Source organism: Protopterus annectens, chromosome 11.part0 (assembly GCF_019279795.1).
Source record: "Protopterus annectens isolate FY-2018-M chromosome 11.part0, PAN1.0, whole genome shotgun sequence".
Lineage (NCBI taxonomy): Eukaryota > Metazoa > Chordata > Ceratodontiformes > Protopteridae > Protopterus > Protopterus annectens.
The window spans coordinates 1,127,218,752-1,127,235,961 of NC_056745.1; the positions used below are offsets into that span (position 1 = coordinate 1,127,218,752).

General features: G+C 43.0%; 1 protein-coding gene across 1 annotated transcript in view; it reads left to right on the forward strand.

The window, feature by feature from the left end:
- Nucleotides 1-14,836, forward strand: part of NDUFB2 (NADH:ubiquinone oxidoreductase subunit B2) — a 115,203-nt gene extending 100,367 nt beyond the window's left edge. Inside the window, exons 3-4 of the mRNA XM_044088484.1 lie at nt 13,715-13,803; nt 14,739-14,836. Coding sequence (XP_043944419.1) covers nt 13,715-13,801 — 87 coding nt within the window. The 3' untranslated portion in view covers nt 13,802-13,803; nt 14,739-14,836. The remainder of the gene's footprint in view (nt 1-13,714; nt 13,804-14,738) is intronic.
- Nucleotides 14,837-17,210: the final 2,374 nt, after the last annotated feature.

Consider the following 17,210-nt stretch of genomic DNA (forward strand, 5'->3'; position numbering starts at 1 on the left):
TGTGTGTGTGTGTGTGTGTGTGTGTGTATCATGGGGATGTGTGTGTGTGTGTGTGTGTGTGTATCATGGGGATGTGTGTGTGTGTATCATGGGGATGTGTGTGTGTGTATCATGGGGATGTGTGTGTGTATCATGGGGATGTGTGTGTGTGTGTGTATCATGGGGATGTGTGTGTGTGTGTGTGTGTGTGTGTGTGTGTGTGCATCATGGGGATGTGTGTGTGTGTGTGTGTGCATCATGGGGATGTGTGTGTGTGTGTGTGTGTGTGTGTGTGTGTGTATCATGGGGATGTGTGTGTGTGTATCATGGGGATGTGTGTGTGTGTGTATCATGGGGATGTGTGTGTGTGAATCATGGGGATGTGGGTGCATGGGTGTGTAAATCATGGATGTGGGTGTGTAAATCATGGGGATGTGGGTGTAAATCATGGGGGGGTGTAAATTGTGGGCAGGTGTGGGTTGGATATGGGTATAAATGGTTGTGTAAATTGGTGTAAATCGGGGTGTAGGTTTGAAGTGTCGGGGTGTGAAGTGGCTGGGTGTGGGGTGTAAATTTTGGGTGTGTAAATTGTGGGGCTGTGTAAAGGGTGGGTGAGTAAATTGGGTGGGTGTGTAAGTGTGTGGATACAAAGTGTGGGTAGGTGCGGGTGTGCAAATTGGTGCATGTGGGTGCTTGTGTGTAAACTGCATGTGGGTGGATGTAAATTGTGTGGGGTCGTAAATTGTGGGTGTGTAAATTGTAGGTGTGGGGGTGAAAATTGTGTGTAAATTGTGGAATTTTGGGTGGGTTTGTGTAAATTGTGCATGCGTAAATTTTGGGTGGGTTTGGGTAAATTGTGGGTGTAAATTGGGTGGGTGTGGGCTGGTGTGTGTAAATTGTGGGTGTAAATGGGGATGTAAATTGTGAGTGGGTATGGGGGTGTAAATCATGGGTGGGTGTAAATTGTGTGAGCGAGTAAATTGTTGGTGGATGTTTTTGGATATGCAAATTGTGGGTGGGTATGTGAATTTTGTGGGTGCGCTAATGGGGTGTGAGTTGTGTGGGTGTGCTAATTGTGGGTGGGTGTTTGTACGAATTGTGCAGGTGTGCTGATTATGGGTGTGCGGCTGTGGGTAGGTGTTTGTAAATTGTGGATGTTTGTGTAAATTGTGGAGTGGGTCTGCGTGTGAATGGAGAGTTGTGTGTGGGTTTGTAAATTGATTGGGTGATTGGGTGTGAGTAAATTGTGGGTGTGCAAAATTCACGTTTGTGGTAATTGTGGGTGTGGGTAAGTAAATTGGGTGTAAATTGTGGGTGGTTGCATGTAAATTGTAGTTTAAAGTGTGCATGTATGAATTGTGGGTGTTTGTAAAATTGTCGGTGTGTGTGGAAATTGTGCGTCTGTGTAAATTGTGTTCATAGGATCAGAGAAGGTTACTAAGCTAGCAGGTAGAGCCTTTACAAGCCTAGCCATGTTAATCCTAAATATCCCCATGTGTTCTTTTTTGGGTAGTTCATAGAATGAATTTATGAACACAGCGGGTCTGTGATCAACTTAGACTAGCCCTGTCCATGAGGGTCATGGGTGCCACCCTAGGGGTGAATTTGCAGTCTCCCGTACAGTTGTCTAGGCTGCATTTTGAATAGGGTCAGCGAGAAGCTCTGTTTTATGTTCATAGGTTCATACTAAGGTTCATACTAGGCTATCTGCCCTAGGGCATTTATAAGCCTAGCCAGTGTGTGCTTGGCTTTCGCCACCCATTTTAAATTAATTTTGCTATGCCTTTTTTTGAGGTTAGTATACTGTGCCTCTGTCTAACAGTGACACAGAAGTGATATAGGTTCATAATAGGTTCATAATAGGTTCATACTAGGCTAACTGCCCTTGCAAGCCATTTTAAGTTGAGACAATTATCCCCTGTGAGATTCAAACCCTGTGTTTGTAAAGGCAAACACCTTGACCATTAGGCCACCAACCCAACCAATGTGAATAGGGAGTCTATTCCAGAGAAGCGATAAGTCTCCGAGAAACTTGTCTGTCTCTCCAGCGTGATCTGTTAATGTCACAAGCTAGGTTGAGATCCATAGAGTGAGTGACTCTTGAGCCATTTGACTTGCAGATGTGCAGCATTTCCATTAGGCCAGGGTTGTAGATTGCCCTGTAGGCCAGGCACAAGTCACCTCGGCAGCCTATAAGATACACTGCAAAGTGACGTGTGTGTTCACCGTAAATGATTACATAAGATATGAATCCTGTCAGAGTATCCTGCATTAGTAAGTGTTCTGCATACAGTACATGATGCAGAGATATGCTGTCCTACCCAAATTTCTCCATTTTACCATGCACCAAGTTCTGTGGACTGTAACGTTATACACTATGTAGGGAATTATTCCTCACTAACAGCTCAGTCAGTGGTAACTTCCTAGTCATGCACTTTTTTTTTTTTTTTTTTTTTTTTTTGTTTCACCTCTTAAAAAATAAAGGCATAAGGTAGGAGACTCCACAGACCCAGTCAAGTACAGACCCATAAATCTGACCACCCTCCTATGCAAAGCCACGGAAAGACTTAAGGAATTTATCAGTCAGGACATACCTCCAGTAGTTGGAGGTTCCCCACTCAGTTTAAATTCTTCAGGAGCAGGTAATGCTTATTGAACCCGGTGGAATTTTTGAAGTCCCCAAAGCAATGGATGAAGGCAAAGTGGTACCCAATCTGGCCAAAGCTTTTGACATTCCCACTCAATCGTAACAGAAAATCTGAGTAAACTGTGAATAGACCCTTATTACTTGCTGGAGTGCCAGCTGGCTCACAGGATGCAGGAAATCAAAATAAGGGAGGTTACCTCCACAAAGAGACCAGCGGAGGCCCCCAGTGTTTTGTGCTAGGATCTCTCCTGTTTGGCATCAATTTTTCTGAAGTATATGCAAAAATAAAAAGGCTCTGTCTAAGTTTACAAATGACTGCAAACTTAGAGCAGTCATTGAATCCCAAATATAATGACCCTTTTAGCAAGTGCGTCTCCAGAGACGTGCATCACCTGGAACACCCACAAGAGATGCCTTACTAGGATACAAGGTTTAAACTGTGTCCTACATGGACCAACTCAAAGCCCTGTCACTATCCTCTGTATCCTACAGACTGCCAAGACCTGACCTGTGCCTGCCATACAAGGCATTTTCCACTCAATTACTGATGGCTTTGTTGCACATCAGCTAGTCAAATGGCATTAGAAGTACTCTGTCTAGGGATCTAAACCTCAACAGAATGTTTTTTGGAAGGACACTTGTAACTTAGAGGATACCTGTGCTCCGGAACAGGCTTCCCATCCACATAAAACAAAGTTCACCCCTTTTCAAGCACAATTTACGGAAGATTTACCCCAGGATTGTCCCCTGCACTACAAGTAGACAGAGGCAGCTCCAAAATGCATGGGTCCCCTCAAATTATATATAGTATGATCCCAGTTATTCTCATTTAAGATAATTATCAACCGTAGTATGGAAAAGACCAGACTATAATCTAATGGGATAGGTTAATTCGAGCACAAAAAGGGAAATTAGCTGGGCTTAAAATGACCCACGAGTAGATGGCCTATAACATTTTCATGGATTTTTTGGTTGCATTTAGTCCATTAATACATCTTCATTTCTCAGTCATCCTTATCTTTGCTGTGTTGAGTTGTCATTCTTTATAAATCTTTAACCTTTTTTTATAATCTAGAAGCACGTAGCCGTGCATGAATAACTTTTTTCTGCAGTTTGAGGCTTTCTTTTGTAATCAGTGTGTTGTACATTTGAAACTAATAAAATGATCAGTATGGGAAAGCAGCGTACATTTGGCTTTAACTCTGGTAAGTCTATGGTGACAGTTTTAGACAACAGACGTCCCATATTTGGCTTATCTTGACTGTATTTCATTTGTTTCACATCTGATCACAATGTTGTCTAAAATACATACTATCTGAGCTAGTCGGCAGCTTTTGCAATTTCTTTTCCAAGATATGTAGGACTTTCATGACGTTTGTTTTGCTTCTCTGTTTTTGTCATGATTCTTGTGGTGATTTTTAATTTTACTTTCAAAATGGACTAATTTTTAATTTTATTTTCAAATGGACTGTTATAGATTTTCTTTATCCGTGATATTAATGGTATTCATTTCTGCCTGGGCATTTAAACATTTTATCTGATATTGTTAATCCTCATTCATTCCTTACGTATGGGTATCGGTTGCGAGCTCAGAACCGAGCCGGCCAATTTCCAAGCTTGCGTCTGCTTCAACTTCTCTAGCTAAACTCTTGCCCACAATTCCCCTCTCCCTGTTGCCTCAGATTTCGTTTGCCGCATTGCCATCCGGTTGTGTTAAGCTACTTCTGTTGAGCCAAGTGCAGTCAATTGTTTAATTGCTTTACAAATTCTTCTGTCAGAAAAGTTGATATTTTATTGCCTCTTTCCCTATCATATCTAGCATTTTATAATTTCCTCAGGTTTTCTCTCCTTTCCTTCCACTTTTTACTGCAAGGTAATTTCTCCTTACCATCGTTGGTAATCCCTTTCCTTTCTTTTTCATACCTTCGGGTACTCTCTTGTACCATTGTTGGTACTTTTCTGTTAATATGGCAGGTAATAAAGGTAGTCCAGGGTTGAAGCGGTGTTCTGATTGTGGAGACAAACTGCCTACTTCTGATGCACCACCTTGTACTATATGTGAAAACTTTTCTAATAGAACTTTGTTAGAAAGGAAAAATAAGCTAATACTGAAGGGACTTCTGAAATCTCTCTTCAGAGGCTATTTCTGGGTCAGAGGTCTCAAGCCTGCCTAAAACCCATAATAAAATGCATGTTTCTACTAAGGCTAAATCCTTGCCTTCGTCCCCAGCTGGCGACTCTCGCCAAACAAAAATCTAAAAAGGCTAAAATTTTGGCTCCGGAGCTCTGTCAGCCCCAGTGCTTTCGGTGCCTAGACCTTCGGCACCGAGGCCTTTGGCTCAATTAGTGATTTCGGCTCCGTCCTCTCCTGCAGCCTTATCGGCACCGAGGGGCTCCTCTGTTCAGACCATTACCACTGTATCGGCACTGACAGTTCATTTGGCGCAGACTTTAACAGTGTCTGCTCCGAGATCTTCCTCGGAACAAAGGCCTTTATTACTGACTCCAGTTTTGTCTGTTCCAGTTTCGGCACAGACAACCACTTCTACACCGATCCCTGTGTCTGTGCAGACAATGACATCGGCACCAGTTTATTTCCTCAGTGCATATTACAGTAGTCCAGTCTTTCTTGGCACCGTTGTCTTCTGTGCAATCAGATGAGATGGGCACAGTCTGCCTCTTTTTTGTGGAAAGGCCATGGATATAGTACAGTCTTCCCCTTTTGCGGTTCCCTTTATGGATCTCATTAAGGAACCGCAGTTGCCTTCGTGGCAGGAAAGTTTTGCTACGACCCAGGATCTCAGCTTTGATACGCGTAGCTTGCTGCTCCACAGCCATCCAGGGACTCCTGAGACGGCAGGCTGAGCCACTTAAGGGAGGAGTGCCCCCTGTCCTTGACATACACTCCTCTCTGGGTGGACCAGCCTTCCAACTGATGGGGTAGGCTTTCACTGCTGCTGGCAATACCGGACAGTCTACCTTCGCCCTCTTCTGGTACACTGGTCTCAAGTCGCACCTAGCAGACACCGGGTGCAAGAGCCTCAGGAATCCCCTTTTCTGTTGTCTTCCCCAGCTTCTCCTGCTGAGGAGGTCCACTGGAAAAGTTCGTGTAAGAGGAAGCACATGGACTCAACAGAGGAGTCTCTCACCGAAGACAGATTTCAATGAGGGGGAAGGATCCCCTCGGTCACCCTTTTGGCGATGTCCTTGAAATCCTCAAGCAGAGAGGTGACTGGCAGCCCTCTAATCTGACCCCTGAGGAATCTGTGTTCCTGCATGCTTTTCGCACCCAGCTCCCTACCTCCTGGGTTAGTCCACCTGCCGATTTTAACTTGTCAAGTTCATCGTGCAGTATGCTTGGAAGGCCCCTGATACTGTTGAAGCTATTCCCCTGAGGTCAGATAAGATCTTGTCCCCTCCTGCTTCAGATCCCCATTGGTCCAAAGGTCTTCCTGTAGATGCTTTGGTGGTGGCGGCCGCAACAAAAAGATCTGGCAGAAGAAGAAAGCCAGACTGTCCATCCACCTAAGAGTCCCGGGCCCTAGACAGAATAGGGAAGTGCACTTTTGCTACAGCGACCTTTGCTATCGGGTCCCTAAATTATATGGCACATTTTTACCAGGCTTCAAAGGGATTTGTTTTCTGAGCTCTCTGAAACCTTGGCTGGTGCAGTGTCTGAGGTCCATGACAAAGTGGCCTCTCAGCTGGCCACCATTGAGTCTATAACTCTATGCAATTGCTATCTCCCGCATCAGAAGGAGCAGCTAGAGCGGCGGGTTCAGCTGCGGTCTTGAGACGACACACCTGGATGTGCTTATGCAACTTTGCAGAACCTTTAAGTCTTCCTTTCTTAATGCCCCCATTGAGCCCTCCTCGTTGTTTGGGCCCAAAGTTAAAAGCACACTGGCCAGATGTGAACAAGATATGGTACTTTCTGCCATGGGTGTCCATTATTATTCCCCTCAACGTGCTTTCTCCCAAAACCAAAAGAGTGGGAAGATATGGTTCAAGAAATCTCAGGGTACTTTCCATGACACAAGGCAGAGTTCTCCCCCAGAGGCAGAGGGGGAATCTCTCACAGGGAAGACTCTCCTTTCAGGTCAGAGGGGGACTGCGTAACCAGGGTTCCAGGGATTCTTTCCCTGGTCAATCCTGCCAGTGCTCCTGAAGAGCAGCCCAATTCCTTTCCTCTGGAGGTGGTTGGGGGGATGTTTCTCCTTGTACCCTTCTGCCTGGCTAACAATCACTGATTCTTGGGTACAAAGGATCATAACCAGAGGTTATCATATCCCCTTTGATCTTTATCCTGTCCCTTCAAAAAATCTTCCTGATGTTACACCCAGTCAAAGGGAAGAAGCAGCACTAGAGATAGAAAAGTTGCTAAAGTCGTCCAAATAGTCCCTCCAGACCAGATAAGATCCGGATTCTACTCTACTATTTTTGGTGCTGGACTGGAGACCAGTTTTGGATCTCTGTGTATTGAACAAGTTTGTGAGTACAAAAATTCCTGATGGTTACTATACAGTCTATCCTCCCGCTGTTGGAAAAAGATGATTGGATGTGCTCTATAGATCTTAAAGATGCATACTATCACATAAAGGTGGACAGGCCATCAAGATTTCTGCACTTCCGTGCGGGAGCCAGTCATTACCAGTTCAGAGTACTGCCCTTCGGACTCTCTACAGCCCCCAGAGTGTTCACAAAGGGCTTGGCAGTTGTCACAGCTTACCTGTGATTTTCAAGGATTTCAGGTGTTTCCATACCTAGACGACTGGCTCATTTTCACCCCCACCAGACATCTACTGGAAAAAGAAAGCCCTGGCATACTCTCTCTTCACTGCTCAAAGGCTAGGCATAACCATAAACTGGCAGAAATCCAACCTCACCCTTTCTCAGTCAACAAAATTCATAGGGGTTGTGTTGAACACAAAACTGCAGATCTGCTATTCCAGAGCACAGAATTTTTTAAGGATAAAGCAACTAATTCCAGTCCTTTCAAAGGAAAAATCCACAGCTCACTCTGTTCTACAGCTGTTGAGTTCCATGGCAGCCTCCATCACCATTTGTTCCCCTGGCCAGGTTTCACATGAGGCTTCTACAATGGCTACTGCTCACCCAATGGTATCCTTTTCAGCATCCTCTTTCAGCCATGATTCGAGTAACCCATAGGTACAAACAGGATTTAAATTGGTGGATGGCACACAATCTCTCTCAATGGTCTTGCCCCTTTCCCCCCAGCAACCCAAGGCCACAGTGACCACGGATGCCTCCCTGATGGGGTGGGGGGGGGCTATGCCAGGGACAGACGGTCCAAGGCACTTGGTCTAAACTGGAGGCCCATCTGCATATAAATGTTCTAGAACTGAGGGCGGTGCTTGTGGCGTTGCAAGCATTCCATCCCCTGCTGCCGTCTGGGACAATTGCGATTCAATCAGACAACATGGCGGTGGTCTGGTACATCAGTAAGCAAGGTGGAACCAAATCTTAACACTTGTGTTGAGAGGCCATGAGGATATGGCAATGGGTGATGGCTACCAACCGTTTTCCTCTAGCAATGCACATTCCTGAGTTCCATCGTGATAGCAGACTCAGCAGGTGCATTCTTCAACCTCACTAATGGTCCCTGAATCCCTTGATAGCGGTGGAGATCTTCCACCGGTGGGGCCGTCCTTGCTGCGACCTCTTTGCATCCCTGACCAATTACAAATGCAGCAACTACTTCGCCCTGATTCCCCCTCTGGGACAGTCACCCAGGGACACTCTAGTCCACGATTGGCCAACGGGTTTTCTCTACGCATTTCCACCCTTTCTTCTCATTCCCCAGTTTCTGTAGAAAGCCCAGCAGTTGAATAGCACCATATTGGCCACTGCAGATTTGGTTCCCATTCCTTTGGCCTCACCTACTAGATCGACCATGGATCCTCCATCCAATCCCGGAGTTGATCTCACACCCACAAAACCTGATTTATCCCAACCTGAACAGCCTGAAGCTGACTTCCCTTGATTGCCAGGCAGAATGATCTTTCTTTACCAGTGCGTGATATTCTCTATGCTTCTCATAAGTCTACCACTAGAATTACTTATCTGAGCAAGTGGAAAAGATTTACCTGTTGGCTGAAAGATAAACAAGTAGACCCCTTTTCAGCACCAGTGTCGATAAATCTGGCCAACCTGTTTCAATCAGGTCTATCGGCCTCTGAGTTCATCTGGCTGCAATTTCTAATTTTCATGAGGGTGTCCAAGATTCCTCATGTCCCATAAATTGTGCAAGACCGTTTGAATTATCTGAAGCCACCTTTTAGAGAACCTATTCAACCATGGGATTTATCATTTAGTTCTACAAGCTGTGACAATGGCACCTTTTGAACCAGCCTCTTCTTGCAACCTGAAGTATTTGTCATGGGAATTACTTCTGCCAGACGTATTTCTGAACGTCAAGCTTTATGTATCAAGAGTCCATACTTGATTTTTCATAGAGATGGAGTGTCTCTGAGAACTAATCCGTCATTTCTGCTTATAAAGTTTTATCTCTGAAATGTCCATTAATCAAGCCATTGAATTGCAGTTTTCTTTCCCAACCATTCAGAGGAGAGTATTGCCTACATACCCTTGATATGCACAGTCAAATCCATTTTTATCTAAGCAGGACTAAACCCTTTAGTAAATCTGACCAGTTATTTTTGGCCTTTTCTGGATCTAGATTAGGATCGGCTGTTGCCAAGGTCACATTAAGCTAGATGGTTGAAGGACTGTGACCTTTATTTACACACAACATAATATCTCGTTGCCTACTACCATGAAAGCTCATTCAACAAGGTCGGTGGCAACTTCTGCTGCCTTCCGTGCCAGAGCTTCTTTACATGACATCTGTGCAGCTGCAACTTGGGTTAATCCTCATACCTTCATCAATTATTACAAATTGGATTTTTCCCCCAGGGGAAAAGCATCTTTCGGTTCTGTGGTGCTCAGGAATGCCCTTCCATGAGAGCCTCCCAGGAATGGAGGTAGCTGGGGACTCTGTCCCATACGCAAGGAATGAACGAGGATTAACTATCAGATAAAGAAGTTATCTTACCAAACCGTTCCATCTGTATTGTTTATCCTTGTTCAGTCATTATGACCCTTCCTCCTTCCCCCTCCTGTGGTTTCTAGTGGATCTCACCATCCAGTTCTCTTAGGTTATTTGACCAGAGGTAGCTTCTGCCTTCCTTAACTTGCAAACTCCGTCTGAGGTAACGGGGAGAGGGGAATTGTGGGTAAGAGTTTAGCTCAAGAGTTTGAAGCTGACGCGAGCTTGGAAAATGTCCAGCTCTGTTCCGAGCTCTGAACCGATACCCGTACGTAATGACTGAACAAGGATCAACAATACAGATGGAACGTTATGGTAAGACGTAACTTTTTCTTTGCCGTTTTTTTTTTTTTTTTTTTGTCTCTTCAAAGACCTGTTGGTGAGTAACAGCAACTTGTAACCTTTCCCCATTTGTATATACTGATCACAAGATAACTCAGTTTATTTAAATTTCAGCTTTTTGTAAACATGCACACTGTACTGTGTTCATTCTTTAGTGCTTTTATTAAGTTGTAAACTTGTCACAATCTGTATTTTGTATTGTGCTTTAAATTCTCTTCTATCATACGATTTCGGGTTTTGAGTGGAAAGGGAAAACTTTACACCTTTACTGATCTGGTTAACAAATAGTAAATAAAAAAAACTGGACCAGTCCTTTTTTCAGTCGAGCTGGACCATTTCTGTTTCAGTCTGGCATTTTCACACTGCAGACTTCAACTGTTCTATTCCATAATTTAAAATACTTCAACTTGATATATGGGTTATGTTGCGCACTCTCATTTTTAAATCTGTTAAGCTAGCCAGCCTTTATCTTCCAGATGTGGTGTGTGTAGTGTCAGTGATGGCAGCCCATACCCCCCCACACACAAAAAAAAGCTTTATTAATAGCTGTATGTTTAATACATCTCCTTAAAATAGCTTGGTGTTTTACTCAAACTTTACTTCAGCTGTTTGTGGCAAAACATACCGCTTGATCTCGTTTTGAAAGTGGTCCAGGAGATTTGTAACCAAACAAGGTTTGAGAGTGGGAGAGAGCGATAAACAAAGGGCACGACGCACAGAAATGTACAGCTAATAATAATGTACCCAAACAATATTTGTATCTAGTTGGTTTTTAGTAAGTAAAGTCGAATGACTACTTAATATATGTAAGTTTACTTTTTCTGACCAATAATGTTTATGCATTTTATGTTGTGTGATGTCGCCACTGAATTACTTCTCTCGCGCTCACACTAGCGCTCGCTCGCACTCTCTCTTGCTCACGCTCGCTCTCTCCCGCTCTCTCTCGCTCACACTCTTGCTCACTCTCGCTCGCTTGCTCTCACTCTCTCTTGCTTACTCACTCGCGTTCTCGCTCACACTCGCTCTCTCGCGCTCACACTCTCTCTCTCGCTCACACTCTTGCTCACTCTTGCGCTCACTGTCGCTCTCTTGCGCTCGCACTCTCTCTTACTCTCGCTCACTCTCTCTTACTCTCGCTCTTACTCTCACTCACTCTCTCGCTCACACTGCCTCACTCACGCTTACGCTTAGCTCTCTCGCTGCTGGCTTCACGCTTTCTCTCTCCCGCTGCCAGCTCTCCACGCCGCTCTCGCTCACCATCGCCAGCTCCACACACGCTCCTGCAGCTCGGCTCTCCCACACCAGACGCTGCCGCTCTCCCACACACGCGCTTGCTCTCCCCTGCATCGCCAGCTTTTCACGCTCCTCGCACGCTGCTTGCCGCGGCTTCTCCCACGCATCGCGCAAGCGCTTCTCCATCGCCACGCCGCTGCTTGCTCTCAGACGCACGCTTTGCTCTCACGCCAGCCGCACGCTCACGCCGCTTTAGCTTCCTACAAGACGCCGCGCGCTTTCTCCAGCACGCCGCTTGCTCTCCATCGCAAGACGCCGCTTGCTCTCCTTCAAGACGCTGCTTTGCTCTCCACGCGCTCAAAGTTTTAAGTTTTGTCTTTAATGGATTTCTGCTATAAAGCCCATGTTTTCTGATAGCTGGATTTGTGTAGGTAGGAAGGTTAAATTATGCAGAACTGTGCCTTTGTTCTTGCTGTTTAATACTTTGCCTGTTTAGCTTGACTTTGCTGTTAAATTGCTTGGAACTTTACCTGTTTTTCTTCTCCCTGTTTGTCTCTAAAAAAAAAAATGGAATGCTCCTGAGCACATTGGCCATGTATCCAAAAATAATAGATAAGTAATAGAAAAATGAAACATCAGTCCTGAACACTTCACTCAGTTGCAGTACTAAAACCGAAACTGGAGCTGTATGTGGGAGCATAGCTGTCATACTCTTGGCACAAAAAATCTGGACAAGTCCAAACATAATAGGGGGACAAATTTTAAATATTGCTCTTATAAACTTGGAAAAGTTGCTAGAATAAAAGGTCTTGGGTTACCATGCATTTTCTGAAGGATATGAAGTCAAACTCAAATGCCAGTCATTATTTAGTGAATTAAATCCTCACTGATTTGCCATAAAAATCCAGAAAATCACAAATCTTGAACAGACTGATCTGGACAGTTGAGAAGTATGTGTGGGAGTGTAATGCACTGTGCTGGTACTATGGACATGTGGTGTTAAGTCTTGTTGTTGTGTCTTTCGGCTCTTCCCGGTTAGCTGTCGCCACAGCGGAACTCCTGTCCGCTAATGACTAGCAGTAGTTTTACGTGCAGAGTTGCCGGGCCTGACTCACAACCTTCAACGAAGGTACGCCCATTCACACGTCTCCACACAGAAGACGCTCTAGCTGAGAATCTAACAGGATAACATCTTACAGTGAGGCGACAATGCTACCGCAGCACCACCACCGCAGTGGTAAGTCTTGTAGTAAAATTAAAAGAAAAAAATATGTATATAATTAGTCTTGGCCTTTTAAATAATTCTGATTTCATGGAAGGAGGAGGAGGAATGGTGGAAAAACTTCCAACAGTGAAGTAAGTCTGCTTGAAAAGGAATTGTTTAGTACCAGCTGGATGGTTGTAGACAAATAACTAGTAGTAAGCTGTGAATAAATGAGATGTGATGAATGGGCATTTAGTGACAACAGCATAGACTGCATACATGGGCAAAATTACTGGACCGGTGTTTGTTAATTTGGTAATTGAGGTAATGGTAGTGATCCAAGTGGACCCATATCGGTCATTGCCTAGGAACCAGCCACAGTGGTACAAAGATCTAATATACAAAAGATTGAGCATTGGTATATAAAGTACAAAGCATCATTTACTTCAATTGTAAGACTTGCGTGCAGATGAAATATACTTACAAAGCCCTTGTGTGTGTGTGCAAGGTAGTGAATATTTACAGGCCGCTTTCATTAACTGCATAGTCTGTTCAAATCATGGTAAAGAATATACAGTAGAAACTGATACTGTTGTGCGAGAGATTTTGAAATGCAGGTTGAGGCACAGGATGCTTAGTTTAATGATTTGAAGAGGCCAAGTACGTTTTTGCAGTAATAAAGCAGTTAAACATTTAAGGCTTTTTAACTGTTAAAAATTGAGTCTTTGGGGCCTCATTCCTATCCCCCTGGTGTAAGCATAGAGGTTGTCAGTGCATGACTTTTATGCATTTAGTAATAAAATAAGAATGGTAATTTTTTATAGGGCTGGTAAAGTTGGATTACTTGTCATTTTTAGCTCTTTGCAGAATTTACTGTATTTTGAAATGGCTTTAAGATTGTTTGAGTGGGATTACTACATTAGTGTATGCAATCTGTAGTTTGTGCAAGTGTTAATTTTGGGACCTTTTAAGGGTAGATGCATTACCCATGTAGCTTTTTTCTTCCAGGAAGCTTGTCCTAATGAACCACAACTAAGTAGCTAAGAAATGGTGAAGATAATGCAGTTGGTAACTTTGCTTCTGTACCAAACATGTTTGGGATCCTGACTGTTTTGACTTGCAGATTAAAGTAGTATTGTACATAAATTCAGAGATTATTCAAGCATTAGTTACAGGCAGTCTGAGATTCCTGACAAATCGTATTTTATTTTTGACCTCATGTTTTTGTATTTCTTATCAGGGTCACTTCCCTTATCCAGATCCATCTCAGTGGACAGATGAAGAGCTCGGAATCCCTAGAATGAGGAATAAACAAGGATTCTTTTAAATGTAGGTATACAAAATGCTCTGCCACCAAGTATGTCATACAGAGGGGACACTATTTTGTAGATGCCAGTGCTGTTTCTTATTCACAAAGTTTTACATCATGAAAGTCTAGTGTGTGTGTGTGTGTGTGTGTGTGTGTGTGTGTGTGTGTGTGTAACTCGAGAGCTTCAATTGGGATAGTGAGCGGGTGTGTGTAGACTACACACTGCAGGTAGAGAAGTAGAGGTCATTTTTAGGTTCTGTAGAGTACTGCTGTACAAAGGTTCAGAGGAATCTTCTATTTGCTGGTTAATTATAATTGCTTTCTTCCCAATTTTCCCATAATCTGTCTCATTAATGCAGACTGCTCTAATCAGTGTTTTTTTCATTGGCATACTTGTTTTTTGTACAATATTTCCTTTGCTATGTGCTTCTTTGCTGGTGTCATTACCAGAGGAAGGCTGCATCAAGAGTTTACCATTTAGGCTGCTTAATAACTTGTTCCTGAATATGAACGCTTCTGAATAGCTTAACTGATTTTTCTTTATGACCATGTAGAATTATAAACTTTGTTTGTGTATAATATCACCTAAGTGGTTGTCTTAAAAGTTCTGTAGGAATTCCTCGCACATCATTGGTTATTTTTAATGCAGACTTCTTGCTCTTTTAATAATGTACTTTATATCTTGTGGTGGTCTGATTTAAATGCAGTCCTCTACATTACTGAATTCTTTAGTCCAGTGCAGCAGGAGATTAGGAGAATTAAGTAAAGGCATAATGCTTCAGGAAACTTGAAGATTTAACTGCTTTAATTATGTTTGTCATACCTTGTAGCAGAGGTGGTAAGTTGAGACTTCTTTGTTGTTCCCCCACTAATTGTTTTATTTTACTGTTTAGACCTACTTTCATACTGAAATTGTCTTGCAGCTTTTCTTTAACATTTTTGTTCTGTTTTCCAGGTTCTTGTTTGGAATTCCGTGCGCAAAGTGAGCTACTTTCAAAAAAAGTTCCAAGTTGTAAATAGAATTCTTAATAAAGCTGTATTACATACTAAGCACTCTTGAGATGTAGATGGCTTATTTCAGATTTGTATAGTGCCTTGGCTCACCCTTCAGGATTCTGTGCTGTCATCTGGAACTGGGTTTTAGTTTTTTATTCACAGAGCCTTGCTGCATATTGTCACAGTTGGAATAATTAAGTCCTTACACTAGATTTTAATCTATGATGTCACTGGTAATATTACACCTCCATTTTTTATGCCTCTGTCAGCTGCATTCCATATGGTATTTGAGTATGTTAAAAAAAAAAAAAAGAGTGAGTAACATATGGGTAGATGAAGATTAAATTCCTTAAGCGACATTTACCCAAAATTCAATGCGTCAAGGATAGACTCTCCTCCATAGGAAATCACTGTAGGCAAGTTGTGCTGGCAGTGATGCCCTTTTTGGGAGTAATTTCTCCTTTGCTCTAGTTGGTACAATGATGGAGTTGGTATATACAGGTTTTGGGATGGGGTGCTTCACACACAGGAGGTGCAAAGGGGTACAAAAACAATTTAAAGTGTTTTTCTGTGTGTTTTTTTCAGGGAATATAGTTCAGGGATCTCAATCCTCAACCGGTTGAACTTTTGTCAACTCATAGCAGAAGCACGGTTTGTTCTGCATAAGCGCGCACAAACCACTAGTTCTCGGCCTGTCCGGGACTTTAAATATTACCAGGCAATTTACCTTAGTATTGTGGTTAGCTGTGCAATGTAGACAATTTGGGGACCATTTTTTTGAGACTTGGGATTATATTTAGGATGAAGGTAAGAAGAACTCTGCTGCAAAATTAGGTGCATTTTTCATTTGTATTGACTTGTACCAAGAATTATTTGAAAAAGCAAAATGCAAACCTCCAAATCTCTTGGCATTACGAATGCACAGTACAGCACAAAAAAATTGAGTTTTTTATTCTAAATGGAGCAGATTAGATGCATTAGCTGTGCGCCTCATGTGATCTTGCCCAGATTTGTCTTTTTGAAGTTGAGTGCACTACATGCCCCCCCCCCCCCCCCCCCCCAGGCTGACCTGATTAGTATTGGTGTTTGCCATGGATGGAGAGAGAGTAGAGAGCCATTATGTCCTGATTTTTTTTTGTTAGGAATGGGAGATGAAATTCCATGCCATTATGACCCGATTAGTAGAGTAGTGCATTAATGACCTGATTAATATTCCTCATGAATGGAGAGGTAGTGCAGTGCCATTATAACGTAATTAGCAGTGGTATTTGTCATGAATGGAGAAGTAGTGCAGTGCCAGTATGAGTTGTTTAGTAACTATTTGTCATGGAGTCTTAGTGTAGTGCCAGTATGACCTGAGGTAGTGCAGTGCAAGTATATCGCAGAATGCACTGTATTGTGATATAAGGTATGTGGCAAACTTGACTATACTCATAATTTTTTCAGAGCTTAATTTGTTTTGAAAGGGGAAAACTTGTTTGACACCATTACTTGGAAAGGTGAAACACTGCCAATGTTAGTGCATGACTTGCTGATTGACACAACAATCAGTGGTGGTAGGGTAGCCTGGAGAGAGGTTGCATGTATGTGTAGAGTAATCCTTGTCCTATGCAGTGACTGCACCAGAGCATAGTGTGCCACAGCTAGGAGTTAAATTTTAGTATGCAGTGATGGACATAAAGCATAGTGTGCCTGTGCCATGTATCAAATACAGTACGTCCTCCTACTGTGCCATGAATCAAATACAGTATGTCCTACTGAATGTAAAGCGATGGAAATGGAACATAGCATGGCTGTGCCATAAGTTAAGTACAGCATACTTCTTACTGCTGTTTGTTTAGTGATGGAGACTAAGCATGGTTTGTCGGTGCTATGTCAACGCAAAATATGTCCTATTGAATGTAACATGATGGATGCAACATAGCTTGTCTGGAATGAGTTAAATGTAGAGCATATCTTCCTTTTGAAAAAAAATCGATGGACACTGACCATAGCATAGCTGTGCCATGCTAATGCAGAGCACTTCCTCCTCCTAAATATAAAGGAATGGACACAGAACATATTGTCTGTTCCTTCAGTTAAATATAGACCATGTCATGTTGCTGAATGTAAAGTGCTGGACACAGAACTTAGCACTACTGTGCTGTGAGTTAAATATGGTGCTGCTTGTCTATCTTTTGAATGTAAAGGTGTTTATTCAATTACTCAGACAAAAAAAGAGAAGTAAGTTTCCATTGCATAAAAAAAAATTGATGCTTGGTTTAAACAAAACTGTTTAGTCTTAAACTGTATCATGCTAAAAAAAAGGTTAATCTTTCTTGGAGATATGGCCAAACAAGAGAGGTCCCAGGACAGAACCTTGTGGGACGCCACTTGTGACGGGTTTAGAGTCTGACATGGTCCCAGCAACTCTGACTCTGTGGGTTCTGTC